The sequence below is a fragment of the Vidua macroura genome, chromosome 5 (assembly GCF_024509145.1).
Source record: "Vidua macroura isolate BioBank_ID:100142 chromosome 5, ASM2450914v1, whole genome shotgun sequence".
In the NCBI taxonomy this organism is placed as follows: domain Eukaryota; kingdom Metazoa; phylum Chordata; class Aves; order Passeriformes; family Viduidae; genus Vidua; species Vidua macroura.
This window is the reverse complement of record NC_071575.1, coordinates 4,459,140-4,486,414: the sequence shown is the minus strand read 5'-3', so window position 1 is coordinate 4,486,414 and position 27,275 is coordinate 4,459,140. Positions and strand designations below refer to the sequence as shown.

Here is a 27,275-nt window from a genome sequence, read left to right as displayed (position 1 = left end):
CCTCCCGCCTCCGCCACGCCGTGCCGGTTCGCTTCCAGGGCTGAAGGGGTGGGCCCTTTGGTCCATCCGATTTCTCGCCGGTGCCGCGGGTGAGCGGTGCGGGCGCGGTGCGGGCTCCCGGCGGCCGCGCAGCCGCTGCGGAGCCGTTCCTTCCCGGCGGCGAACAGCGCGGCACTCGGCGGGCAATGCTGCCGCCTGGCGGGCCGGCCGCGCGCTGCACCCGAGCGACCGCGATCCGGGATCGGGGATCGGGGATCGGGATCGGGATGCGCCGCCCATCCCGTGCAGGGGCAGCAGCGTGGTCTCCCGTCTGTTTTTTGTGGTTTTCCTGGGTGTTCGGTAGGCGAGCGGCCCGAGGGATCTCGTTATCCCCGTCGCCTCTGGTCAATTTGCATAGGGTGCCTTGGCCGAGCGGATGGAGGTCTGCCAGAGCCAAGTCAGGCATTGCATCCCTGGCAGCTCCAGGAGCCCAGGGGAGCAGAGGGAGCCGGCTCATCTGTGCTACGACTGCCTTGCAAGACTTCTACCCCAGTATGTGGCAGGAGGGGTTTATGGCACTGAACGGTGCACCTGGTCCACGCTGAAGCTGGAGAGCCAGGGGTGCCACCTCAGCTGTCACCAAGGGAGATAATGGCAGGGATTTCTTGGCATTTCAGCTCGCTGAACAAGGAGAGAGGCTGCTGGCTGCAGAGCTGGGCTCTGTGTGCCCCTGTGATGCTGTGTGCCCCTGTGATGCTGTGTGCCAACTGCCAAACCCTTAAAGACATCCAAGGGTTGTAAAGCTGGGACATTTGGGGGGAGAAAGAGGCAAAGGAAAGGGAGGAACAGGACCAAGCACAGATAAAATTTGTTAGAGATTTTTTTTTTTTTTTTTCCCAGAGCTGGGAGGGGAAATTGCTTCATCATGAAATCACTAGACTGTGCCCAGAGAACAAGACTCAGAGGAAGGAAAATAACTAGGAGGAGCTTCCCATTTCTAGATCTGAGTTAGTTTCTGTAGCAGAATATGAGTTTGGTTTATGTCTCAGTAACCTTCTCATGTGGAAACACTTGCTCAGGGCATGTGTCCAGTCACTGGTACTAAACTTTTGACACCTTGTCTAAGAAACACCACAGATTTTAGGAAATTTTTTAGGAAAATCCCATTTCCATTCATCTTGCAGGGACAGATCAGATCTTTCAAAATCCCCATCATGCGATTTCAGTTTGGGCTGCCATTGAGCTAGTGCATATGGTAAAAGTAATTAAATAAGGGGGAGAAGTACTAGCATCCCTGCCAAATGTGGCTAGAGGCTTAAGTTCTGGCACAGGAGCCTGATGAACCTTCTCCAGCTCTTTCTTTCGTGCAGCTTGGGGCTGGGGAATTGAGCAGGACGGCCTGGCTGGCTGGCCAGGATGGGGAGTGTCAGTGCAGCCCAGCCAGCAGCTCTGGCGCGGGGCCTCGCTGATGTCCTGAGGGGTCCAGCCCACACCACCCTGTCGAGTTTATCCATTTAGATTTTTTTCTCCACAGAAAGCACTGTTAAAGAGCTGCTGGCTGAAAGAGTGGCATTTAAGGGAGAGGAAGGAGAGAGAGAAAACAAAAAAAAAAAGGGTTTACTTTGCTAGGAGCATCCCACAGGCGTCCATAGCGAGGCTGCCAGATCCAGGGACATCTCCCCTTGAGCTGTTAAGGGTAGCCTGTGCTAACTTCTAGCTTTGGTTCCAAAATCTGTGAGCGTCTTGGCCACCCAGGTCTCATTTTAACCCTTCCCTGACCCCCAAAGGGCAGGTTCAGCGGTAAGCTCTCTGCTGTCTAGCACAGAGATCACCTCTGGCCATAGCACAGGCCCCAGGTGGTTTGGCTGACAGCTGCCCCGTGACCCCGTTATTTATTACCGCGAAACAAAGGACCCCAGAGCCACCATGACAAACCGATTCAGCCGAACCCGCAGCGTGCAGCGGGAAGGTAGAAAATGTATAAATCTGTCATGCACGGACCTCCCATGTGCTAGTCCAAGGGCAGTAGGACCCATGTGGAGCCTGCTTTTCCTCCCATCTCCCAGGGAGCAGAGCCATCCATGGATCTGGTGAGGGGAGCAGCTGCTGCAGCAGACCGGGGACCCCACGCACACGCAGGACTTCAGCTTGCGAGCTGGCGTCCCCAGCTGCTGCCCCTCAGTCCCTGGCCGCCTCCTCTCCTGCTCAGTCGCTTCATCCCTCCTCCACATCGTTCCTGCTCTGCTTTCTGCCACCATCTCCTGAGCGTGGCCTCTCTGCTCCTCAGAGCTGTCCATAAAGCAGGTCCCTGGGCCACCCTCTGTGCCCTCCTTGTGCAGGTGTAGGCAAGGGGCCCTGCTGCCCCACCACTTCTGCTGGGCACAGCGGTGAAGGCTGGCACCAGAGCCACTGCTGGGGCACTGTGGGCTCGCAGACGGGAGACTTCCAGCTCATTTCCAAGTAGTGGAGTGTTTTTTATGGTTTTCTACCCCAGTTTCCAACTGAGTCATGTTCAAAAATTCAAGAGTGGTTGGTTGTGCTGAGAAGTTATGTGGTAATTGCTCTATGGTTGTTGGCCTGTGTCTGTGTCCGAGGAGGTGCTGTCACAATGGAGCATGAGAGGAAGGTATGAGGAGCACTTGCTCCATCTACGGGAACAGTCCAGGGTGTCTAAGAACTGGGCTTCAGGGAGGCTTCGGTTTTGGCAACTTCCTTTGGCTTGTGTTCCCCTTAAAAGGGGATGTTGGGCCATGTGGGCAGTGCTTTTGGTTTGTTTTTTTTTATAAGTTGAAAAAAGAAGTTCAGGGGGTTTTTTAGGAAAAAAAAAATCCTGTCCTAGTTCTGATTACGGAGCTTACAAGCACACACATTATATTGAAACATAGATGTCCCACTGTTATCCGTGTGAACGTGGGGCTTAATAAGGAGATGCCATTTTCACCCAAACCCAGCAGAAACAAACCTACTTTGAGAGGTTTATCATTCCCCATCCTTGGCTGGGACTGCTGCTCGACCTCAGGAGCAATTATGTTTTCAGCTGTTATGGGAACCTGATCTGGAATTCCCGTTGTTTATAACACTCATACATACGTGCTCTTTTTCCATCAAGAAGTTACTGTAAACTCTTTTCTTAATGCAGGAAAGAGACCCCAACACCTCCCTCCAAGTAGAGAAAGATGGATATAGTGTCAGGCTCAATTAGATCCAATTGTGGTGGCTTTCCCTAAAGCGAACAATGCAGCTTTTGTCAATGGACTCCCAGCAGAAAGCTTGGAAGTCTTGGAAAGGAGGGAGTAGAACAACGCACGCCCCAAAGTCCAGACCCTGAGATAGTCCAGGTCCTTAGGATGCAGAGGAGATGGTGTTTCTTTTTAAGAGGGCTGGAGTCAGGCACTACTTTCCCCTTTGAAACGCAGCACTGCATTAGGAGGTGAGGTGGGTAGAGCTGGCAACAAGAGTATGCCCAGTCCAGCCTCAGCCAAAATACCTGTGGAGGAAGGGGCTGAGCAGGGCAGGCAGGTGCGGGCGCCGAGGGCACCTCCTCTGGGAGGGCATCCCACCTGGAGCAGCACCCAGCCACGGCTGCTGGAGCGGGGAACAAAGTGGCCTGCTCAGCGCTGGAAGTGCTTAAAATGCAAATGTACAGGAACTTCAGACCATCCCCCTCCCTCCTCCTCGGCGCGGAGGAAAGCAGCTTAAATACAGCCAGGCCTGGAGAGGAATGTTAAAAAGAGGGGAAGAATCGCCCTCCTCCTTTCCATAGGGACTCGGGCCCGGCCAGATTGAGTATGCATGACTGAGCAAGCAAGCAAGGACAGCTCCTCTTTTAACTTTCCTGAACAATGGCTCTGCCTTCTTCCACCATTTCACATTCCCCCTCCTTCGAGGCAGGAAGGGGGCAGCGGGCGAGCGAGCCCCGTCGCCGGGCTGGGGGAGACGGGCTTTGTGGCTGCCCTATAAACACCGCTTAAGCTCCAGCTCCAGCAACAATAAAACACCGCACGTCGGGGAGGCTAAAAAGGGACCGCATCGGGTTAAAAGTCATAACGTTGAGGAGAAAGATTATGGTGGAGGACAAAGGACACCTTAGATTATTCAATTTTTTTTTTTTTTTTTTTAAACACGGTTCCACTTTTTACTTTCTCTTTAATCTTCGGCTGGGCAGTGGAAATCAACTAAGATGTTTCAAATTTCCCAGGTCTGCAAGGGCGCAGGTTTTTGGTGGTTGTCACTGCTGGGAAATGTTTGTATTTGATGGGTCTTCAGTCCGGGGAGGGCCACAGTTTAAATCACCAAAAAATCCTCCACCACGCAATTCATCTGGACCTTAAAAAAAATTAAGAAACACAGACCTTCTTCCCCCCCCTCACAAATGCTGTCCTCTATCACCAAGTAGTCGATTCAGCTGCAAGCAAGTTTCAGCACTTTAGGTTTGTCTGACCTCAGGCTCGGCAGAAGTGTGAACTGGGTTTTTCCCCAGGGATGCTGCCAGCACCCTCGTGGCCATGGCTGGTCCTGCCAAAACCCTTCCTTAGAAACTCCTCATGGTGATGTTACCCAACATCCTGCACAGGAGGAGGCTCCTTGCCTTCCTTCTCCTCCTCCATCGCTCAGCAGAGCCAGCCCCAAATCCCACCATCAGCCACAAGGCTGTTCTTACCAAGCCCAACAGATACAGATAAACACGTCTTCAATAAGTACAGACAACACACATACGGCTTTTTTTTTTTTTTCAAAAACATACTTCATATTTCCTCTTTTATTATATAAATATGTTTAACCTTTTACTGTAAGAATATAAAATGTTTTAAGAGGATCTTTGTTATTTTTTTTATACAAATTCACAAACAGTACAATTAATCCATAGGGGTCTCCGGGTTTGTGTTAACTCCGTGGTCTGGCCTGTTACTGTGGAGGATTTGAGATTTTGAACAGATAAGCAAAAAAAAAGCCAAGATATTTAAAACCAAAAAAAAACAAAAATCAAAACAAAACAAAACCCAAACTTACTCTTCTTCTTTCAAATAATAATTAAAAAATAATCTAAAGACCCAGCTCCATTTTACTGACAGAACAGAGATAAGACAGATGAACTTCAGTCTCCTCCCCTTCACATGGCAGCCCTGGGGCCTGTAGGCCAGCTCTGCTCCTCTCCACCTACAAACAGGAAGCCTGGCATAGTGACCTTTTGTAGGTGGCTTAGGAGGGGAGGGGAAAGCACTTGCATATATCCACATATATATAACTTTTTTTTTTTTTTTTTAAAAACAAACTTGCATTTTACACATTTCTGTTAACAGTAGCCCAATCCTCAGTGTGGATTCTCACGTTACATATTAGTGCTAGAAGAGTAAAAATGCAGAAGCACAGTTTGGGTCCCCAGTTCCCAGTGAAGAGGGAGGGAGAGGCACAACCAGAATGTGGAGGTGGGACACAGTAAGGTAAGCCTAAAAACAAAAATTTAAAAAAAAAAATTAAAAAGGGGTGTGGCAGAGGAGGGGATAAAATAAGAACAAACCCAAGGGTCATTATTCCAGTCTAGGCACAAAAATGTTTCAGTCTCAAAATCTCTTTCCTCTAAGAATTCCAGGGCTTTTGAGGAGGGAAAAAAAAAAAAGTAACAAATTAAAACGAGGTAGCCAGACATCATATATATATTTATATATATAGAATATATTCAGCAGAAAAAAAAGTACTTAAAAATCCACAAGAACAGCAACTTCATATGTCTTTAAAAATAAAACCATGTAAGAAAATGAATACTGTAAAGGGGAGAATGAGTGAGGAAAACTGGGATCAATTACAGGATGTAAGCAAGGGATAGATGGGAGAGTAAGAGGCTGTTTTTGTAGCAGTAATTTTTTTTATGCATTTCAAAATAAAAACAGGTCACAGTATCTCAAATGAAGCAGAAATGAAGCTGGAGATTCTTCCTCATGTCCCCCAGGTAGAGAGGAGCTGGAACTCCCTTCTACCTGCTCACCCCAACCCAGAGAGGAATGGATATGTGGCTGGATATGTCTATCCCTGCTGCCAAGGAGGAGAAGGGGAGAAAAAGAGAGAATGATGAAAGGGAAGACAAGTCTCAGTAACTCTCAGAGCCCCCCAGCACACGGGAAGGCTTAAGAGATGGGGGTCTGTGTCCAGTCCCCACAGAGACAGGAGAAGGAGGAAATGGTGTATTCATCTCCAGTGGAGAGATGGGGAGAGAGAATGGAGTGCCTGGACTTTTCCATTACCCATAGTGCAGGATGACATGGAAACATACTGACAAAAGGGGAGGCTGTAGCTATCGCTAGTCTCAGTGCAGTGGAGAACTGGAATAGTGGGAGGTTGTATCCACCCACAGCAGAGAATAACATGAAACTGGAGACTGAAGAGAGATTTAAAAGGGGAAAAAAAAAAAAATCAATGTACCTAGGGAGCAGTATTTCTGTCACAAATGTGTTGACAGGGGAGGGGCAAGCACAGAGGTGGAATGGTTGTTTTATCAAAAGCTCTGTCTGTGCCCAACACAGGATGACTGGGTGGCTGGGTACACAAGTGTAGCTAGGAAGCCTTTGCTGCTGTTACTATTTTTTGTTCCCATCTCCATTTCCACTCTCCTTTATATAAACCAAAAATAATCTATTCTGAATACATGGCAGAACAAGGGTCTTTCTTTATCCATCCTCAGTGCTTGAGGGGATGGAATGTGGGAGCGGGGATAAAGAGGGGTGTCTCTAGCCCCAGTGCATAAGAGTGTGGGTTTCTACCTCTTCCGCAGGGAAGGATGCTGTGGGAAGGGAGAGAGCTCTGTCTCCCTAGCACGGAGCTTGAGGCGTGACCTGGAAAATGGATAGGTGCTTTCTCTCTGTCCTCCTGGTCCCCCTTCCTCCTCCTCCACAGCAAGGATAGGTAGGCAGCACAGAAGGGTCGAGGATATACCCTCTTTCTCTGTGTTCCTCCCTGCGGTGCCAGAGTGTGTGGGTAGCATGTCTCTGTGCATGCCCCTCTCTCTTTCTCTCCTCCTCTGCAGCAGTCAGTCAGTCAGTGAGTCCCTCCAGAGGAGATGGAGGTCTCGGGGCACCTCCTCCTCCTCTCACCTGACCTTCTCACTCTCAGTCATTTCCCAAAGTCCCAGGTTGAGCACCTTGAGGCAGGGCAGCTGGGTGATGCGCTCCAGGCCCCGCTTGGTGATGCGGGTGCAGCCGTAGAGGTCGATGCCCGTGAGCTGGCTGAGGTGTTCGGCGATGAGCTCCAGGCCCTTGTCGGTGATGCGGACGCACTGGCCGATGTTGAGGGTGCGCAGCCCGTGCATCTGCCGCACCATGCGGTTGATGCCCTCGTCGCTGATGTGGCAGGAGCAGAGGGACAGCGAGCGCAGCCCGTCCAGGCCCTGTGCGATGTAGGCCAGGCTCTGGTCCCCCACCTTGTCGCAGAAGGAGACGTCAAGGCCGGACAGCCGCAGGCTGCCCATGGCCAGGTGCATGATGCCCGTGTCGCTGATGTTGTCGCAGGAGCGCAGGTTGAGGCTCCGCAGGCTGCTCATGTGCGACAGGTGCAGCAGCCCCGCGTCCGAGATGCCCCCACAGAAGCTGAGGTTGAGCTGGCGGAGGCGGCCCAGCCCGCGGGCCAGGTGCTTGAGCGAGAGGTCGCTGAGCTTCTGGCAGTCCTGCAGCGTGAGCTGCTCCAGGCCCAGGCAGCCCTCGGCCGCGCTGCGGGTCATGCCCGCCAGGTGCCCAATGCCCACGTCGGAGAGGTGCCGGCAGGAGCGCAGGTTGAGGCTCTTGAGGCGCTGCAGGCCCCAGGCGATGAGCAGGAGGCCGGTGTTGGTGATGTTGCTGCAGCCTCCGAGCTCGAGCACCTCCAGGCCCTTGAGGTACTGGGCGATGCGGCCCAGGCTGCTGTCCGTGATCTGCTTGCAGAGGCTCAGGTTGAGCGAGCGCAGGGAGCTGATCTCCGCCACGAAGGCGTGGCTCAGCCCGTTGTCGGTGAGGTTGTAGCAGCCGCTGAGGTTGAGGCTCTCGATGTCCGCCATGCCCTGGACCACGTAGCTCAGGCTGCGCCGCAGCGACAGGATCTGCACCCGCCGGATGCCCCGCGCCGCCAGGCTGGGGAAGAGCGAGGGGTTGGCGCGGCGCAGGTGCAGCTTGGCCTCCACGCCCCGCCACACCGAGCGGTGGTAGGCGGCGTCCCGCCAGGCCGTGCACACCTGCGCCGCGCGGCCCTTGTCGCGCACCTCCAGGTACCCGAAGATCATGGCGAGCAGCTCGGGGAACAGGCACGAGATGTGCGTTTCCATCGCACGCACGCCCGCCCGCGCCCGGCCGCCCCCGCCGGCGCCGCGCTGCTGCCCCTCGCCGCCGGGCCCGGCCCGCTTCCGCCCGGGGCCCGCCCGCCTTCCGCTCCGCGCCGCGCTCCTCCTGCCGCCGCCGCCGCCCTCACATCGCCGGCGCGGGCGGCGCGGGAGACGCTACTGCGCGACCGCCGGCCCGGCCCCGCCGCCTCTACCGCCGCGCCGGGCGGGCCGCGCCGCTGCCGCCGCCGCGCTGCTGCCGCGGCCGCGCCGCCCCGCGCCGCATCCCGGCGGGCGCGCCCCGGCGGCGGCCCCCGCGCCCCGTGCCCAGCGCCGGCCGCCGAGCCCCGCCGCCGCCGCCTCCCTTTGTCTCCGCGCTGCCGCCGCTCACAGCCCGCGGCCCCGCGCCGCCCGCATCCCGCGCCGGCGGTGAGGCAGCGAGGGCAGGGGGGGTGGCGTGGCGCGGCCCGGCCCGGCCCGGCCCGGCCCGCCCGCCGCCGGTACCGACTCCGCCGCTCCGGGCCCGCCCGCTCCGCTCCGCGCCGCGCGCTGCTGGGCCCGGCGCCGCTCCGGCCCGCGGGAGTGGGGGGGGGGGGGGGGAGGCGCGGCCAGGCGCGGGGGGGAGGAGGAGGCAGCCGGGGAGGAGGCGGCGCCGGGCCGGGCCTGTTTCCCCTCCCGCCCTCACCCGCGCCGCTTGCGCAATGGTACGGTCCGGAACACGGCGAGCCGTCGCCCTGGAAACAGCGCGGGCCGCGGGGCGCCCCCGCCGCTCGCTGCGCTGCCCCGCGCCGCCGCCGGGGGCGCCGGCGCGGCTCCGGGCCCGGCCCGAGGCGCCTCAGCGGGCAGCGGGGCCGCCCCCGGCTCCTGCGTGTGGCGCACGGACGGCTCCGGAGTGTACCGAGAGGGAGATGGCACAGCCTCTCTGGGCAGTCTGCTGCAGCGCATGGGCACCCGCACAGGAATCAGTTATTCCTTGTTTTCAGGAGGAGCTTCCCGCGCGTCAGTTTATACCCGTCGCCTCTTGTCCTGTCGCTTGGTGTCACCGAGAAGAGCCTGGCTCCATCCTCTTGACTCATCCTTAAGATACTTACATTGATGAGGTCCTTCTCAGTCATCTCTTCTTGAGGCTGAACAGCCCCAGTTTTCTCAATCTTTTCTCACAACAGCGATGCTCCAGTCCCCTCACCGTGTGTGTCACTCTTCACTGGACCCTCTCCTGGGCTGAGTAAAGGGGCAGGATCAGCTCCCTCGACCTGCTGGCAGTACTTTCCCTGATGCATTACTAATCCTAATTCGTGCCCCGCTTCCTGCCCTTCCGAGTGCAGAGGAGCCATGCTGGGTGCTGTGCTGTCGCCTGTGGCTGACAGGTCCCCACCAGGGCAGGAGTGGTAGGGCTGCACAGAGCAGCACTACTCCACAGAATCACAGGCTCAATGAGGTTGGAAAAGACCTCTGAGGTCATCACGTCCAACCTACGATCAGACACCACCAGGTCAGCCAGACCCTGGCACTGAGTGCCACATCCAGTCTTCCTTAAACACCTCCAGGGACGGTGACTCCACCACTCCACCACCTCCCTGGGCAGCCCGTTCCGATGTCTAATCACCCTTCTGTGAAGAAATTCCTCCTAATATCCAACCTAAACTCCCCTGGCACAGCTGGAGACTCCAGCTCAGTGCTGTGCTCCAGCCAGCCCCCCTTGCTTCGCCCCGGTATCTGCCACTGGGCCACCTCTGCATCGAGGTTTGCCGAGGCCGTGCTGGGCTGGCTGGTAACTCCTCGAGCCCTCTGGGAGCCCCGGGCCCCCTGAGGAGGGACAGGGGTTTGTGCAGCTGCGGGAGGTAGCAAAGAGAAGGTGGATGGCTGCCTCACCCTTGCCTGCTGCCTCACCCTTGCCTGTGGTCTGTGGCACGACCGTGAGGCGGTGTGACAGCCTTGAGGACCAAAGTTTGGGAACCCTCTGTCCGGGCATGCCTGCAGGAGCGATAGGACAGGGCTGTAAACAGCTCAGAGGCCTGGGTAGCCATACATTTCTGCACGGACTGTTTTAGGGCCTCTGTAATGGGAATTAGAAAATCTTTTGAAAATGGTTTTTAGCTAATGGCCTTCTTGACCTAGCTCTGAAAATTGTTGAGGTACTCACATGAACCAGGCAATTTCTGGTGACTTCCAGCAATTTCAAGAAAGACTTGTTTGAAAAACATGTTTCCTGTGTGTCTATAGCCTCGTGTACATCTCAACACTGGGCAGTATTGCAGCAATGTTAAAAATGGCTTAAGTTCTACCAGAGATCAGGTAAGGCTTTTCAAAACAGTTTCAGAGGAGCAGGACTGCCCTTTCTGTGTAAAGAAAAAATAAAATTTGCATTTGTTCAACATGATAGCTTGTATTTTTAATGCTGTCTGGATTGTTAAAATGCTGCACAAATCAGTCTGGTTACTGATGTGTTTGCTGTACTGATGCCTTCAGTAATCTGAGGGAATAGGCTCTATTTTAATCATCATTTAAATTTATCTGCTACAGAAGCAGTCATGGCCCCACCTTCATGTACAGATTCCATATTAGTAGATTCTGTTGACTACTTAGAGGTTAAACATTTGGGTTTCGCTCTGCTTTTTTCCTTCCTTTCTGCTTCAAGTTGGAGGCAAGGCGAGTTGAAGGACTCTGAGGCCCTGATCCTGCACTGAGTTCCCCATGCATATAAACATCACTATCAACATTTGGCTGTGGTTTGGCAGCGCACAAAAGCCAGCAGTGCAGCTCCTATTATTGGCTCCGAAATGGGGTGGCCACATGATGTGAAGCGCTGACCTGGTATTCATTCACCCTGCCTGCTCGAGTTAATTCAAGAAGTTTTTGACAGGTTAACTTTTTACTAGCAGACTTTATGCCGGCTCAGGTGTCACTGTGCTCAGCTCCAGCCAGATCAGGTATCGTCTGCACCCCTGTGCCTGGCACGTGGCCAGAGCCGGATTGGTGTTGGCCCCACATCCTGCGCTCTGGCTCATTCAGCAGCAGCCTGATCACATGCCTTGGCCTGATCCCGATGAAATTTGTACTCCTGGGTGATCCAGCAATGTGGAGACCTGGCTTTAGCCATCGTGGAGCTGCAGTCACACACAGGAACTGTACTGGGGTGTTGCCCAGTGTGAATTACCTTTGTAGTATTATTTTTGCAGTTTGTGCTGTTGGGAGGTTGGTTAACCGTGGGATTAATTAAGCAAAAGATTAGGGGCGATAGATTTTTTTTTCTCTGCAGATCGACTGTGCTCAGATCATCTGTAGAGCATCGCAACCAAAATGGAGAATTTCTGTGGAGTGAGGAGCAGGTGAAAGGTGTGGCATCTCATGAGCCTGTCGTGGCAGGGATTCCTTGTCTGGAGGCAGTGGGATTGCTCACAAGAAGGCTGAGTCCAGTAGACATCAGGCAATGTGTGAAGGAAATGTGGCACAGAAGTGTCTCAGTGATTGTTGCATTACTCATACCTGGCAAAGCTACAAGCAAGTTCTACAAGTCATTCTCAAAGAGTGCTAATGAAGGCTTTCACCATATTATCCCAAAGTCAACTGTGAATCTTACTGTGGAAATAATGTGGAATTTCCTCTACCTAAGCCTTTCAAACGACATTTGAAGGGGAGTAGGAAAAGGTGTGCTCTTCAAGGCAGAAAAGCTTACCTGAAATACTTTTTTCTTTATATCTTGGCACATTGTGCCTGTAATGCCTCTTGTGTGTAGCCAGCAGAAGTCAGAAATAGATGATGCATTTTCTGGAGAGACTGAAGTTCTCTTTCTTACGTGTTACATACTTAGACCATCTGTCCTCCCTTGTGAACAGTTAAGGTTTACATGTTGAGTAGAACAGCCTGGAATTTGGATTCATAATCCCAGTCTACCATAGTATTGATCTGGGGGAGAGGAAGGCACAGAAGTTACTATTCTAGCAGATTTTTATTTCTCAGTCTAAGTGACAGATGTTTGGAAATAGAGGTTTAGAAAGACAAAGTACAAAGTGCATGAAAAGGACCAATTTGTCACATGGTTGTTGGGTTGACTTTGTGTTTCCAGGAGTAAAGGAATATGTGCCATGTTTTTCATGATCTCATGTGGTATAAATAGGAGGTGGTAATCACCATGTGATAAACTGCATTTTATTAAAAATCCCTGCCTGTCTCTTATGCACTCTGATGGCTGCTCCATCCCCCTGGAACCATCTCTAGCATTCCAGCTCCTCGAGCAGCTCCTGACAGCCATGCTCTCTTTTAGAAAGCACTTGCCAGATCAATGCTTCATTTTTTTTTTTCTTCAGTTACACCGGTATTCAGTGGAAGCCGTACAGTTTTGCTTGGCAGGGGTTCAGGAGGATCCACATAACTCATTCGTGGCTTCTATGATTGGAAGCAGCTCGTGCTGATAAAGCTGCACTGTTGTCTAATCCTGCATCTTTTATTGCACTGTTGAGTATAACATCCATCAGGTCTCTCTCTAGTTCTCATCTCAGCCTGGCCTTGTTTGTTACTTTTGCCTGTCAGTTTGCTGGGTAACTTTTGGCTCAAATTAGTCATTTAAGAGATAAGAAAGTCCTTCCTTTTCCTTACTTTTCTTCTGCCACCCTACTCCATGTGCTTTTTGCATTTTCACAGCTTCAGCTGCAGAATGAAAAACTTGTGAATTTACCCACAGGAATCTTTTTAGCCTTTGGCTTTTTTTTGCCTCTGGGCAGTGGCCATTGGGACTGCAGGACAGAATTGATGCAAAAACACTTGGACAATAAAGCCCATGCCCAGCTAACCCTTCTCTCCCTTTTGATCCATTTAAACTTAGATGCAGCCACACTCCATGGGGCTACAGTTGTCCTTCACAAGTTGGCTTCCAGACCTTCTTCGTCAGATTTGAAGCATGACCACAAAAATCAACTAAGTTTGGCACAACCCATGGTCTTAAACAGGGTTTAAATTTGGTTTAGTGGAGCTTCTTCAAATTCAGTTTGGGGAATGTTTTTGGGTTTTTTTTTTTGTGTATGAATGAAACCAAAAGGGTTCTTTTGGGACTGTTGCAATAGGACAGTATATAATGGTTTTAAACTACAGAAGAGGCAATTTAGACTGGATACAATTTTTTTACTGAGGGTGTTGAAACACTGACACAGGGTGCCCAGAGAGGTGGTGGCTGCTGCATTCCTGGAAACATTAAAGGTCAGGTTGGACAGGACTCTGAGCAACCTGGTCTAGTTGAAGATGTCTCTGGTCATTGCAGGGGGTTGGACTAGGTGGCCTTTCAAGGTCCCTTCCAAACCAAACTTTTCAATGGTTCTGTGATTCTCTGTTGCATGCGTGCATATCTGTATGCATGCACACAGACATATATAAATCAGCATTGAGTGTTCAGTGAATGGATTCCATTTGGAATTCATGTGGGTTTTTAATTTTCATTTTCGTGATCTTTCATTTTTGTGATCAGAGAATATAAAGAAAATGTAACTGATCAGAGGGTTATTTGGAAATTGTAATACTGGGATCCTTTTGCCTATTGAGCTTTGTTGGAAGACTAGGTCACTATGAAGCTTTCCTTAAAAAACAAAGTGGCTTTTTGAACTTCGCAGGCTTCATGTCTCTAATAGGTGCTACATGAGGATGTAGTTTAGGATTACGTGGTTTGTCCTGCACAAAGTAATTCTCATGTGCCATGTATTTCCTGGCATCAGGTGGTTTATTGGAAATGTAGTGTGGATATGTGGTTAGATGCTGGGGCAAAATTCAGAGCTAATGTCTCAGTGCAGACTCCAGCTATAGATTAGAGCCTTTTGGATTTGGGCATTTTCTTCAGGTCTTGTTTTTACTTGTCAGTCAGTAGCTGACAAGAACACAGCCCTGCTGATATGAGGGGGAATGATCAGAGGGTGTGAAGTGTGGGAGGTTGGGATTATATTCCAAGTTTTGCTGTTAAATTGGCCAGCGATTGTTGCTGCTGTAACAGATTGAACCAAGCGTAAATGAAAGGATTGCTTGAAGAATCAAAACAATTTGTGATTGTCCAGACAACTCCCTCGAATGCCATGTGCCTTTCATGTCTGTCTGTCTGTCTGTCTGCTTCTGTGGGACGGGACTGTCTGGTGCTTGGAGCAGGCAACCTGGGCCCCTGCCCGCAGGCGAATCCCTGGTTTGGCCATGCATGTCACACCCTTCAGGGCTTGTGTGGAGCTTGGTACTCAATGGTTAAAATCATCAAAGGGAAAGTGCTTTGGGAGGGCAGGATGTAAAACCTCAAACCTGAAATGTTTGCTGTTCATTGTATTGGGTGCTATTCTAAGTCTCGGGCACTATTTTAAGTGTTGGGCTTTGTCATTTCTTAGCAGTATCAAAGAAGATACTTGTTTTGATACTTTGATACTTGTTAGCAGTATCAAAGAAGATCGAGATGGCAGAAAATATCTGATGCAATCGTTATTATTAAAAGCAGTGGCACAAAAACAAAGAGACCTTTCAGGTGGTAATTGCTTTCATAAGCCATTCCTGGGGATTGAACTCTGAGACCTCTACAACTTGATCTAATAGGGACAGCCCCTGCAGTCACAGCAGAAACATGTGTGTCTGACATGCTGTGTGGTACCTGTTACAGCAGCAGGTCTGTGAAATCTTCCTTTGTAACAGCTGTTCAGTCCAAAACCCAGCAGAGGCGGATGAATGCTTTATGTGTGTGTAGTTCCACTGACAGCCAACATGTTCACCCTGGGGTGGGGGAGATGCTCTGGCTATTGGCTGAGGCTCGGGCAGAGCTGGTGCAGTCTCCTCTCTGCCAAAGGCTTCCGTGCAGTCAGGGCAGATGTAGCTTTAATGGCCAGCTTGTGAGTAAGGGGTATTTGGCTGTCAGGGAAGCTGCTCCCTGTGCTCTCTGTCAGAAGCTGCAAGGAAGAAAAGACATCAATCTCTGGGCTTTCCAGTCCAGCCTTGCATGGGGCCCCCAGAGTGTGGAACAAGCAATTCGTATATTCTTGCCACAGTGAAAGGTAACCTCACAAGAGGCTGAGCTCAGCTTTGGGAGGGTACTGATGTAGCTGTGTGGCTCATAAAACACAAGTTTTTTGTACTAATGGATTACTGCAGCATTACTTCTGACTCCTCCCTCTCTGGACTGTGGCCACCAGCACATTTTCAGGTAGTAAATGGCATTCTAAAATTGGCAATTCACTTGAATTGGACCAAGTTATGTCACCTGCGTTACGAGCACCGCCTCTGAAGTAAGTTCTTGGAGGATAACTGAAAAATAGGGCAATACTTATTTGGAAACATGCTGTGAAAATGAGATTCACAGTTAGAGCTTGGCACAAAGGTGAGAGTTAAAAAATACAGTTTTATAAGGAAGGCAGGCTAAAGACACAAAATAGAATGTTACACTTAATGGAAGATTTGGATGGCTTCTGGCCAAAGGAAGGTTACTGTAACATTTTAATCCTGGAAGTAACAGCACAGAAATTGTGCTGAATTCCCCTGATTTTCTGAAAGTTATCTGGTGCAACTATTTTTTTTGGGTGCATGAAGAAATGGTTGCAGAAGCTTACTTCTCTTTCAGAAACTTCTTTTGTTCTTGCTTCTGTTCTTGGGTTCATGTGGAAACTCTAAAACCCCATTAAGGTAATTAAATTCACCAACACGTGTTATCTATCTGTTCATGACAAAAACCTTGGAAATCCTCTCTGGAAATGTGGGGGTAAAATTAAGAACAGAAACAAACAGGGCAAGAAGAAAGTATAGAGTTCACTGTGCTGGAGGTGGAACTATAAATGGGTAGAACAAGATCTGTGTTTTACACTTGTTCTTTCAACTTGTGTCTACACTTTTCATTAAAAAAAAAATCCGTAATAAACCATTGCCTACAGTATAATGTACATAAATGTGTGACCAGATCCCCCTCATGTAAAATGAGAATACAACTTTCTCTAGTTCTGATGGTTCCAAATTTTTTTAAAAATGTGTGCACACAGAAAAGTATAAGCTAGAAATGTGGCTTTTACTTCTGTTTTTTTTTTTCCCCCAGCATACATGCTGACTAAATTATGTGGAAAAGCCTCTTTCTTTCCACTGTTTCACCCTTGAGATCTAGTATTTTCCTAGTCTTGTCAGTGTTGTTGTTCCACGCTTTTTGCCAGCAATCCTGATCTGTATTCTTTAGGTTTCTTTTGGAACAGTGAATCCTTTTGTGAGAAGATTATTCCTTGATGCCCTGAAGCAGGAAACATAAACAAAAGTCTTCAGATGTATTGAAATCTGTAAAAATATTTATAGAATGGCAATAGTTGCCACAGGACGTGGGAAGCAACAGGTAACTCAATAATAGTCTTTTGCATATCCATAGCATCTCTCTTGTGGCAAAAGAGGTCTAATCATGTAACACCTGGAGCTTTGTAGCATTTCAGGTTCCTTTGCAGGTTTTCTGTGATGAAGCCGAGTCCCAAACTGTGGGTTCTTCATGGATGGGAAGTGAGTACCTGCGGCTTAACTTTGTTTGAAGTCAGGGATGTTTGGGTTCATGCTGTCTCACGCTAGGTGCCCAGAAGTGTAGGCATGAAATCAGGTTTTGGAAGCTGAGAGCTGAATGACTTCCCAGCGTCACATGCTGGGTTTGTTGCAGGGCCAGGAATCCAACCCAAATCTCCTGGCTCCCTACCCACTCCCTGAGCAGCAAGGCCAGTCCTCAGCTCTGTTTCAAGGGATCCTAGAGAGCACTGGCATTTTAGCAAGTCAGCTGGCAACTTCACTCTGTTTTCTTTAGAATGGTTCACATTCTTCCATCTAATTCCCACACTGAAAATTTCCAGCTTCCTATTTTTCCCAAGCTGTCCCAGCAAGACATATTGAATATGCAGATACGGTGGCACGTGCTTTTCCTGAAGCAACTCCTCAAAGTTTCTTCTGGATGTTTGTTTTAATCCAGTTCCTGTAATCCCCAAAGTGACATTAAACAGATTTTTTTGTTTAACCTTTGTGTGAAACTCTCTCTCTGTCTGTCCCTTTATTTGTAAGAATATGTGGTTTTAGTTACATTTTGCTACATTCCCTTGTGTGTGGAAGAGACACTGTGTAAATGAAAGCACATTATAATTATTACACACCAAGCACAAATGTCTCCTCAGACATCTGCCATACATGCCTTCTCTAGAACATATTTTTGAATGGGCACATTTCTGTGTTTTCAAACCCATTCATGTAGTAAATAACTTCTTTCTCTCTACAAGTGTTGAGAAACAGGAGGGCTGTTCACTCTAAGTCTTGGAAGTGCATCTCAGAGGCAAATGAAATTGTGACTGAGAGCAGGAGTAGGAGCCTTGCTAGCCCATTTCCTGATGCTGAATCTCTCTGTACAAAGCTGGCACTGGGCTTGACTGAAGAACTGCATGCTGTCAGCACGAGCGAAGTCAAGACAGTGAAAAAGCTGGCTTCTGCTTCAAGTGAGGAAGTTATTTTGCTGGAACAGCATAAATCCTTAATAGGATTTTTTGCTTCCCCTGCAGTGTAGAGACTCAGGCAATTCCTTCTTTCATCCTACACCTTTCCTGCTGCAAGGATGGTGCACATATCCTCATACAGCAGCTTTCTGAGGTCCACACCCGCCAGCAAGCCGCTAACCCCCATATGCAATGCAGCCTGCTTCCCTCTCCTGCAAGATGAGCAATTCCTATCTTCTCTGTGGATACACTGGGTTTTTTTTTTTTTCTGCAGGACAAACATATTTTTCTTTGCAAGAACTTTGTAGTTTTCCAATAAAGCAGAGGTTGCATTCCAGATGTACAGCTGTTCCACCTACAGAAATTCCCTAGTCCTGTCCAGTCAACTTACTCAATAGCATATTGCCAGAGAGAATAAATATGTTCAAGAGGTTGGGGAAAGAATCTCCAGGACTGTAAATATTCTTTTGGATTGTAGTGTAAAATAGATAATTTTAACTTTCTCTATTTGAGTGGCAGTTGGAAGAACTTAACCCACTGGATTTCTCCCCCTGAGTATTTGTTTTCCCTTTAGTTTCAAGGGGGAAACAAACACATTTTTTTCTTTTAAAAAAAGCCATCTCCTGTAGACTGTTCAGTTGTGTGTGGTAAGTTCTGCACAAGGTTCAGTGTGAGCATGGACTAAATAATGACAGTATTTACACGTTTTCACTGGTGTTCTATGGCCAGGGAGTGCCATTAGCATAACGGTGTGATGATGAGTGGGGAGGGGAGGCAGCTCTGTCCCTGCAGGGCACCTGGCCTGATGTCCACCCTGTGCCCAGGGTACAGTTTGGCCACAGGAGAGGCCAAAGCCTCAGTCTTCCAAGCACTGGTTGCTTCTGAGGAAAATGCCCTTCTCTCTGAATTTTCACCAGGAATGAGAATCACTCGGGTACTCCTGCTCGTTTCCTTCCTTCTCAGGTGTGATTCTGAGACCTGGTGACAGTGTCACGCCATATGACACTGTGTCAAAGATGACATCAACCCACAGTGTGGCAAGAGAAGCAGCCCTGCCCTCCCTCAGCTCTCCATAGCAAACTGCATTGAAAACTGGTTGGCACTGGAAGTCAAAATATCCAAGTGCCTTTCTGAAGTTTGCAGGATCGTAGTGATCTGAATTGGGCAGCCTTATACAGCCCAGCTGCACCTGCTGTGGGAACAGTGACTTTTAAATCCGTATTTGAAGAGCTGCAAAATGTGGATGTTACAATCTGGGCTCGCAGAACAACTCAGGGCCAAATTCTTTGGTGCCAGTCATTCATGAGCTTGTACACTGCTTTCTGAGTAGATGAGGTGTTAGATAAGCACCTGCTTTTCCCAGAAAATTTAACCCCTTGGAGTTACGTTCCTGGTGGCTACAACATTTTTTATGTCCAAAGCAGGAAAGGAAAAACACAGTTTTCCACAGGCACCTCTGAAATCTGATTCCTTGTTTTGAAGCCTAGGTGTGGGCTGAGCTATTTGGAGGATGAAATTGCCACTGGTGGAGTGCAGGATGTGCTCAGAAAGCCTCACCATGGGTGGAAAGTCAGTCTGGTGACAACTTGCACTGGCTGTGTTGATGTAAAGCAAGTTTTGGTTTTGGTTAGCCCTGCTGGGCAGGCAGAGCTGTGGGAGGAGGAGATGGGTGCTATTCTAGTGTCTGTACCAAAATGTCACATTAGAGCTCGTGTTGGCGAGAGAAGCAGGAAAAAAGCACAGCTTTTTTTGGAAAGCTTTTGGATAGCTTTGGCAGTTAAAATATCTATATAATATGCTTTGAAAACGAGGCAAAGTCAGTGAAAATGAACAAATTTGAATAAAGTGTGCTAGCAGCCTCAGTTACTTTTCCAGTTGTCCTTTTTTTCCTTTTTGGGAAAGAGTTACAATGCAGCAAATGCTAACACAAATACTGGAAACTTCATCTGTTATAAATCAGGTAATTTTACACAGAGCCATCTTTCAAACTAATGCTTTGTTACCAGTTTTTTAACACACTGATTTTTTTTTTTTCCTTTTTTTGCTATCGTGTTCTTGCACTTCAAGGCTTGACCTGATAAGACAGGGGCTTTGGCAGCATCATAGCTTTATGTAGTTCTTGTCCAGGAGGCTGATGTTCATTCTCTGTGCAGCTGTGTCCTCGGCCTGTGGCAGTGAACTTACAAATAAGATCTGTAATACGATACCTTTATTTTCTGTAGTTCAAATTGCACGTAAGTGATGGGTGCTAGAATGAAGTTGAGATATAAAATTATCTCCTTTTTTGGTACAAATTTATATGCAGTCCATTCCCCAGACAGTTTGAATAGGTTTGGCTTAAATCTCTTGCACCCAGAATTAACAGGAAATTCCTTCATTGAAGTGTGACGGTATAGAAGATAAGTTCTGAAATTGGTTAAATTGGTGTAATCTCCTGATATTGACAGGGCTTTTTTTATAGTGCTTCAACCTTTACTAAGTTTATTTTTAATATAAAACACAGTAAGTATGCTTAAAAAAAAAAATGTTTTCTCTTTGGTTTGGAAACTGTTTGTGAAAACTATGAAGACGGTGCAATTATACACTTGGGCATTATTCCCAAAATATTCTGTATTTGAATTCACTGTATTTGAGCAGGAACAACATTTAATTGACAGCAGAAGTATTTGATGGTTGAAAGAATGGAAAAAGCAAGCAGATTTTAGTTTTGATCCTGATTCAGCAAAAATGAGTAGGGGTATACTTACTTTCAGGTTTAATGCTTTACTGAATGGAGGTAAATCCGCACCACAGATTTACTGTTTTCAACCTGTCACTCAGCCCCTCCTGCACCTCTCTTTCCTTTTCTGTAAGGTAAAGGAAAAACAGTGGCTGTCGGGGTTGTGGGGTTTAAGGGATGGGTGTATGTGCTTGCTTTGCAAGTCCAGAGTGGAGGAAAAGCTGACCACTACTCTTTTTATTAGACTAGACTTTATAAGAACCTCTTTGAAGAGTCTATTGGGAAGGATGAAAATTATAATGAATTTGGATTTATTCCAATGGTTTACTGTTGCCTTTGGAAATGTACATGTCAAGCTTTGCTGGCAGTGATTTAACTGACAGGAGGGTCTTGATCTGACCCAGTCTGATGCTGGTCCCTGTGACCTGCACTGAGGTGCAGAATGTGCAAGACACAGCAGTAATCAGTGCATCTCCATCTCCTCCAGTCATTCACTCCTGGAGAATTAAAAACCACTGCAGCAACGGTTTAACTGTACTTTGAATATTTGATTTCCTTTGGCAGTTGATGTAATGATTGCAGAGTATGGAACAAGCTAAAGGGAATCTATATCCAAAGCAAAAATGAGGTCCAGGCCTGTGAGATGCGGAGACATAAATCTTCTCCGTTTGGGATGGCTCCACTGGGACAGGGGTAGCTGGACACCCCTAAGGTGCTCCGTGCTTTCCAAGATGAGAGTGAAGAAGAGAACACTTAAAGTCATCCAACTGTTTCCATCCCCTGGCCTGTCCTAAAATCTCTGCAGAGAAGTTGCTTTGACTTGGATTGCCTTGCTCTGCCTCCTTGCTCATGTTGTCAGAGAACTCTGTGTTCTTATGCTTCCTAACCTTCAAGGAGGGCTGATGGGTGTGCTCATAACCACCATAACCTGAGCCTAGAGTTCTCATACAAATCCTGCAGGCAGCATCAGCTCCCCAGCAGGACCAGGGCTGCCCTCTTGTCACTGCTTGAGGGGTCTGTGCTGTGGTCAGATACAGCAGGTAGCAAACCAGCTTGCAGGGTTGGCCTCTGGAAAACAAAGGAGGGATGTATGTTCTTCTTTTCACTTTTCTCAAGTCTTACTCCCCTCTAGGGTTAATCCTTCGTGTAAACTTAACACTTGGGAAAGCTAGACGTTAGCTAGATGGCCTTAAGGGATGGAGTCTTTCATTCTTGGAAATCTGATGTTGGGGAGCAGCAGTGTGGGCTTCCTAATCCTGCCTGGGCTTGTGTTTCAACCTGAACCCCTGTGGCTCCTTTGAGGTGGCCTGGGGAACATTTTCTGAAGATGAAATCGTTAGTGCAATTTAAGGAGATGGGGTGCTTGTCTAGCGAGGAAGCTGTGACACTGTGGGCATCTTAAATAAGCTGCTGATCGGTCAGCAGAGGATAATGCTCGGTACTTCTTTCAAATATATGTATCTAGATTTGTTAGATTTATAATTATACATAGTAGAACTGGTCTAATTTCTTATGGGACTTTCCCATATAAATAGAGGACGCTAAGAAGGTTTCACTTTGTGATTATGGGTGATTGCTGAAGCTCCAGAAACCCTGGTATTATAGGAGTCGTGGGAACAAGAAGTGCAAAATTTGGGCTAGACATGTCCTGGTTTAGGACTCTGGCTCTCAACTGAGGCTGCCAACATGCAAATAGATTTCTCATGTAAAATGGAATTGGATGGCTTGGATCTGTCCATGGGAATATCATAAATGTGGAGAGTTTCCAGACAGCTATAATACCTGCAGGGATGGGTCTGTGTTGCTTCTTTCTCAATTTCAAAAAAATCTAAATCAATTTTGTTTCAGCATATGTGGCTTCTGCTGAGTCTCTTGCGCTTTTCTTTGGGACTTCTTGTGCTGGTCTCAGTGGACCAGGTTGGCTTGACACTAGGATTTAATCTGCTGTAAGACTGAGTACGAGTACAACTGAATCCCCTTGAGAGGAAGGGGGATCATGTCCTGATTAATCTTTGGAGTTTGCTTCTTTTCTTGTAGCGGGTGAGATGGTCTTGCTCCAAGTGAGCTCATTGCCTGTCATGGAATACTGTGCTGAAAACGACAATGTTCATTAGGCTATACATATATTTTGTATCTTTCACCAATGAGAAATTGTTTTATTCATAGAATCATTATCCTTTGTACACATTCTGGTTTGAAATGGTGAAAATGTTTAGTATCTGGCTGCTTTTGTTGTCTAGTACTTCTGCTTTATTTTTGAGCTTCCTCCATTCTTGCTCTCCCTCGTGAGGCACTTCAGGGACAGCTGTCACTGAGTCTGCTGAGACTGGCAGGTATATCTTGGCATTTGCTGCACTACATGCCCTGGTGACAGTGAGGCTGGATGTCATTGGTCAGGGGAGTCATGGAAAAATGAAAGAGCAAGGTAGTGGTGAAAGGAAATCTGGATCTGTCAGCAGGGGTGACAGGTGATGAGATGCAGAAAAAGGTACTGCATGAGCACATCAGGAGATAAAACTGAGCCTGTAAGAACCAAAAGAAACAAGCAGGATATAAGCAGGAATAATCTGCCTTTCCAGCCGAGACAGACAGTGCGTAACAATTCAGTGGAGTGAGGCAATGTCAAGACAAAAGGGCAGACATGAAGGACTGATACACTGGGATACTTTAAGAAGGTTTTATTACACCTTCTGTAACACCCCAGCTGTGTCTGCACCTATGGAGGTGGCTCCAGTTGCTGGTTAAGTAATAATTGCAGTAGAAATAAATGAATGCATTTAGATCTGGGAAGGCTGACACCAGTACAGCAGTGTGGTGGTACAGTGCTGAGAGAGGACAGGCTGGCAGCAGGGGAGCAGCACAGAACCAGACTAGTCAGGGTGTGGTGAGATAAAAGATTAAAGATTATTTAGGTTTTTGTGTGAAGACTGCAATTTACCTTCAAGTGATTTTGCTTTTTTTTTTTTTTTTTTTTTTTGTTCTTTTTTGCCTTTTTTTTTTTTTTAATCTACACTCCCTCTAAAACTGGTTCAGCTGAATGGGCAAGTATGTGACTTTAATGAGATTCCTGAAGTCTTAGTAAGAACTGTGGTTAAAGCCTGTCTGCCAGAAGCAGATGGATAGCAGGACGTTATGATACATCTCTTGATGCTGTCAGCAGCAGATCCATGGCACAGAACCAGAGGGCAGGGATTCCCCTTGGAGCAGCACATGGAAAGCCTCCTTCCTGGGTGTGCTGGTTTTGGCCGGAGTAAAGTTAATTTTCGTCATGATAGCTGGTATGGGGCTGTGTTTTGGATTTGTGCTGAAACCAGTGTTGATAACTCCGGGATATTTCGGTTATTGCTGAGCAGGGCTTGCACAGAGTCAAGGCCTTTCCTGCCTCTCACCCCACCCTGCCACTGAGTGGGCTGGGAGTGCACAAGGATTTGGGAATGAACACAGCTGGGACAGCTGATCCCAACTGGCCAAAGGGAAACCCCAGACCACATGAAGTTGTGCTCAGAGGAGATTCTACTTCAGTGAATATCCTTCACATCTTGAGAAGTGTCTTGTGTCAGAGAAAGCAGTAAGTGTTTCTGGATGCACTGGACATTGTGAGGCCTTAAAAGCAAGCATTGAACTCCAGTCAAGCTGCAAGAATAAACAGGAACTCAAGCTCTTGATCATTACAGCAAGAATGTATGTCCAGTTCTCCCCAGACCCCAGACAAGAAGAAATCAGACAAGTTGCAGAAATGAGGAATGCTGGAGTTAGGTGGAAGTGATGTTTTCTTTTAAACACTCCTTATAGTACTCAATAAAGATCTGTGTCACATTTGGGGACATCCTGAATTTTTAAGAAACAATAAGGGTAGGACAAGGAATTTGCATGAGTAACCCTCCCTTTCTCATTTATCAGGGCTGTCTTCCAGCAAGGATTCAACTCTTTTCACAGTCTGCCAAATCTTTGCAAATGATCTCATGGACGTGACCTCCCTTTCTTGGAGTCTTGCAGCTTCCCTCCAGCAAATATGGCAGGGACAGTGTTGGGAAAGCAGTGATAGCTCTCCAATTGCTTTGCTGTGACTTTGGAAACTGGATGTGTAAATTTATGCTCCGTGCACAGTTGTCACCTCTGAAAAGTGAACAAAGGCAAACACAGGTACAAATTTCAGGCAGCCAGCCAACACAGGAGACAGTTGCCTAGGGCAGCAGACTGTTGAATGCAGCAGAATGCCAAGGCTTGCAAAGATGAAGGCTTGCTGCCACTGCTCTGCCCCCTTAGAAGCATTAGACCTTTAATCTAAGGGTTGAGATTCATGTCCTGTTTTCAGGCAACAGCTCCTTACTTGGCCCAGGTGATCCTTAGCGCTCTGGGTGCAAGCATCAGACCTGCAGTGCTCAAGCAGGTTCACTTCTGCTGTTTGAGTGATCCATGCCCACTGGAAGGTGTGGGATGGGGCCTTTTTCCACAGAAGTAAGAGCAACCTGTGGTTTTGGAGTTCTTCCTTGTGCTGCTTCATCCCCTAGCATAGCAGGAGTGGTCTGAGTTGGTGTGAGTGGGCTGCTGCAGGGGAAGGATGGTTTGGGGTGAAAGTGGATGGGGAAGGATGGACAGGAATGATGGCCAGGAGGGGTGAGGGGTCTGCCTGCAGTGAGGCTGGGCTGTCCTACCTAATGCTTTGCTGACTGTTCATCCCAGCCCGCCAGCAGCCCCGCTTCACCCCACCTCTCATCCTCACAAAATTTCACTGATGTCTCCCACCCAGCCCTGCTTGAGCAAACAACCTGTCAAAGCTGTTTGAACTAGTCCTGCAGTTGGGCTTAAAAAATAACCCAAGCTTTTTATTTACAAAATCAAAACCTCGCATTCAGGATTTTGGTGGCAAGTAGAAACAGGTGCAAGAGGGGAAGACCATATTCTTCAGAGCACCAGCCAAGTGCTTTTCAGCTTTTGGTGTGGAAGTTGCTGGCTGAGACTCAATCCCTGCAGCCAAGCTTCACCTGCTATTATCACTTTATCGGAAGTCATAAACACAGCTAGTGAAGAAATTATTTCCAGCACCTTAAAAAGGACTTACTTCCATAATTCACATATTAGCTTAATGGCAGTTGCTTTCACCAGCAGCAGATTTTAGGTAGAATTCAGCGTTTGAGACCTCTCCTGCTGAAGGAACTCCTTTAGTTGCTGCCTTTGACAGGATATTAGGCTGGCTGCATAAGCCATCTTATCCCATACAGCAATACTTATGTCTTGTGTTTCAAAATAAGATCACAAGCACTTGCTTGTGCTCGTTGGCAGTCAGGTTGCTGCCAGCAGTATTTATAACACTTTACTGTTGTTAATCATCGTCTGCCTGTGCATATTAATACTTAAAATGAGATATGTCATTAGTGCCAAGTGTTTCTGGACCAAGTTTCATGTGAGCATCTCCTAGGCTTTCCCAGCTGGAAGAGTTTCTGTTGCCACCACGCCATGGTTGCCACCAGTGCAGGGCTGCCCGGTGGTGTGTCCTGGCTGCCCCATGAGTGCTGCGACTGCGCACATGTGCTCAGAGAAGCTCACATGGACATTGACATCACCTGTATTTGTGGAGCTGCCTCATCAGCTGCTGCCGTCTCACATTCCTGGCTGGGAGAGGCAGCCGGGCGGCTCGCCATGGTTTACTCCTTTCTCAGAATCCGCAGGGTGAGGGCAAAGCTTGGAGATACACTTCTCCCATCATGTCATCTATTTACATGGCACATGCCTTGTGTGTGTGTGAGACAGTGAGGGCTTTTATTTTTTCACCCCCTGCCCTAGTTCTTCTTTCTGGCTGTGGCGAGATGGAAAGGTGGGACATTCTTATTTCTGCCAGCGAAAAGGATTTCTGTATCTGAGGCTGGCTTGGAAATTCTTTAGGTGACATCACACCATGTCTGTGCAGACTCATTGTTTGTCATGGAAAAGCCATTCATCCATACATAACTTCCTTCCTCCCCAGACTCACGGAGATAAACTTTCCATTCTGTCTATTCCCTATAGAAACAGACCCAAAACACGTATGCGTGGCTGTACACACATACACCTCGCCATCCCTCCGTCACGCTCGTGGCTGTGGGAGGAGGAAAAAGGGAGGATATAGAAGATGTGAATAAAGTCACCCTGTTTTCTTCAGACATGGATCCCGCTGTGCCCAAGCAGTAAAACTCCTCTCCCACTGAGGTGCTGGGTCACACAAGGCTTTTTTGTCCTGAGGCTAATTCTGGCACTTGCAGCCCCCACATCTGCCTGCCAGGTGAGATGGGCCACCAGCTGCAGGTACAGCACATCTGGATGGGGGAGGAAGCGAAGCGTGCTGCAAACAAACACAGCAAGTCCACCGTGGCGGGTGCAAGGAATTCGATAAAAAATATACTTCAGCAGTCTGAGCTGCCGAGGCTGGTGATTCATGTCTCGGGTGCTGCTGGCGAGGCGGACGGCAAGGCTGGGTACTCGGGTACCCGGCAGCCTGCGGGGACTCGCGCGTTCAGCCTGCCTTTGGGGACCCGCTGCTGCAGGGGCAAGGCTGGGGGGACAGCGGGCCTGCGGAGGAGGCTGGGGCGGGAGGGGCATTTTTCTGTGGAAGAGAGGTGGGAAGCGCGTGGTGCAGGGTAGGACAGGACGGTGGGAAGCCCTGTAGAGATGGAGGCAGCAGCGGCAGCGTCGATGCTGTGATAAGGTGGCTGTGTCCCTACGACATGAAGGAGGCAGAGTGTAAGGAGCACGTTACAAGTACCTGGGAGAGACGGGGCTGAGGAGCTGCTGGATTGCCCTGCCTTTGAGGTTCGCGGTGATTCCAGTGGGGAAGGGAGAGGGTTTTGGACAAGAGGAGCCTTTGAAGCTTTTCTCCTGTCCA

At 48.7% G+C, this 27,275-nt stretch overlaps 2 protein-coding genes across 3 annotated transcripts in view; one reads left to right on the top strand and one right to left on the bottom strand.

The window, feature by feature from the left end:
- Positions 1-27,275, top strand: part of WNT5B (Wnt family member 5B) — a 67,463-nt gene that overhangs the window by 25,405 nt on the left and 14,783 nt on the right. Inside the window, exon 1 of one of the 2 annotated variants that reach the window (XM_053978361.1) lies at positions 26,581-26,675. The exons of the other annotated variant lie outside the window; for it this stretch is intronic. The gene's annotated coding sequence lies outside the window, so the exon portion shown is untranslated. Of the gene's footprint in view, positions 1-26,580; positions 26,676-27,275 lie in introns of those variants that run through there. 2 annotated transcript variants of the gene reach the window in all.
- Positions 5,616-8,319, bottom strand: FBXL14 (F-box and leucine rich repeat protein 14). Its single transcript, XM_053978351.1, has one exon. The coding sequence runs from the start codon at positions 8,261-8,263 to the stop codon at positions 7,061-7,063; it is 1,203 nt and encodes a 400-aa protein (XP_053834326.1). The 5' UTR covers positions 8,264-8,319; the 3' UTR covers positions 5,616-7,060.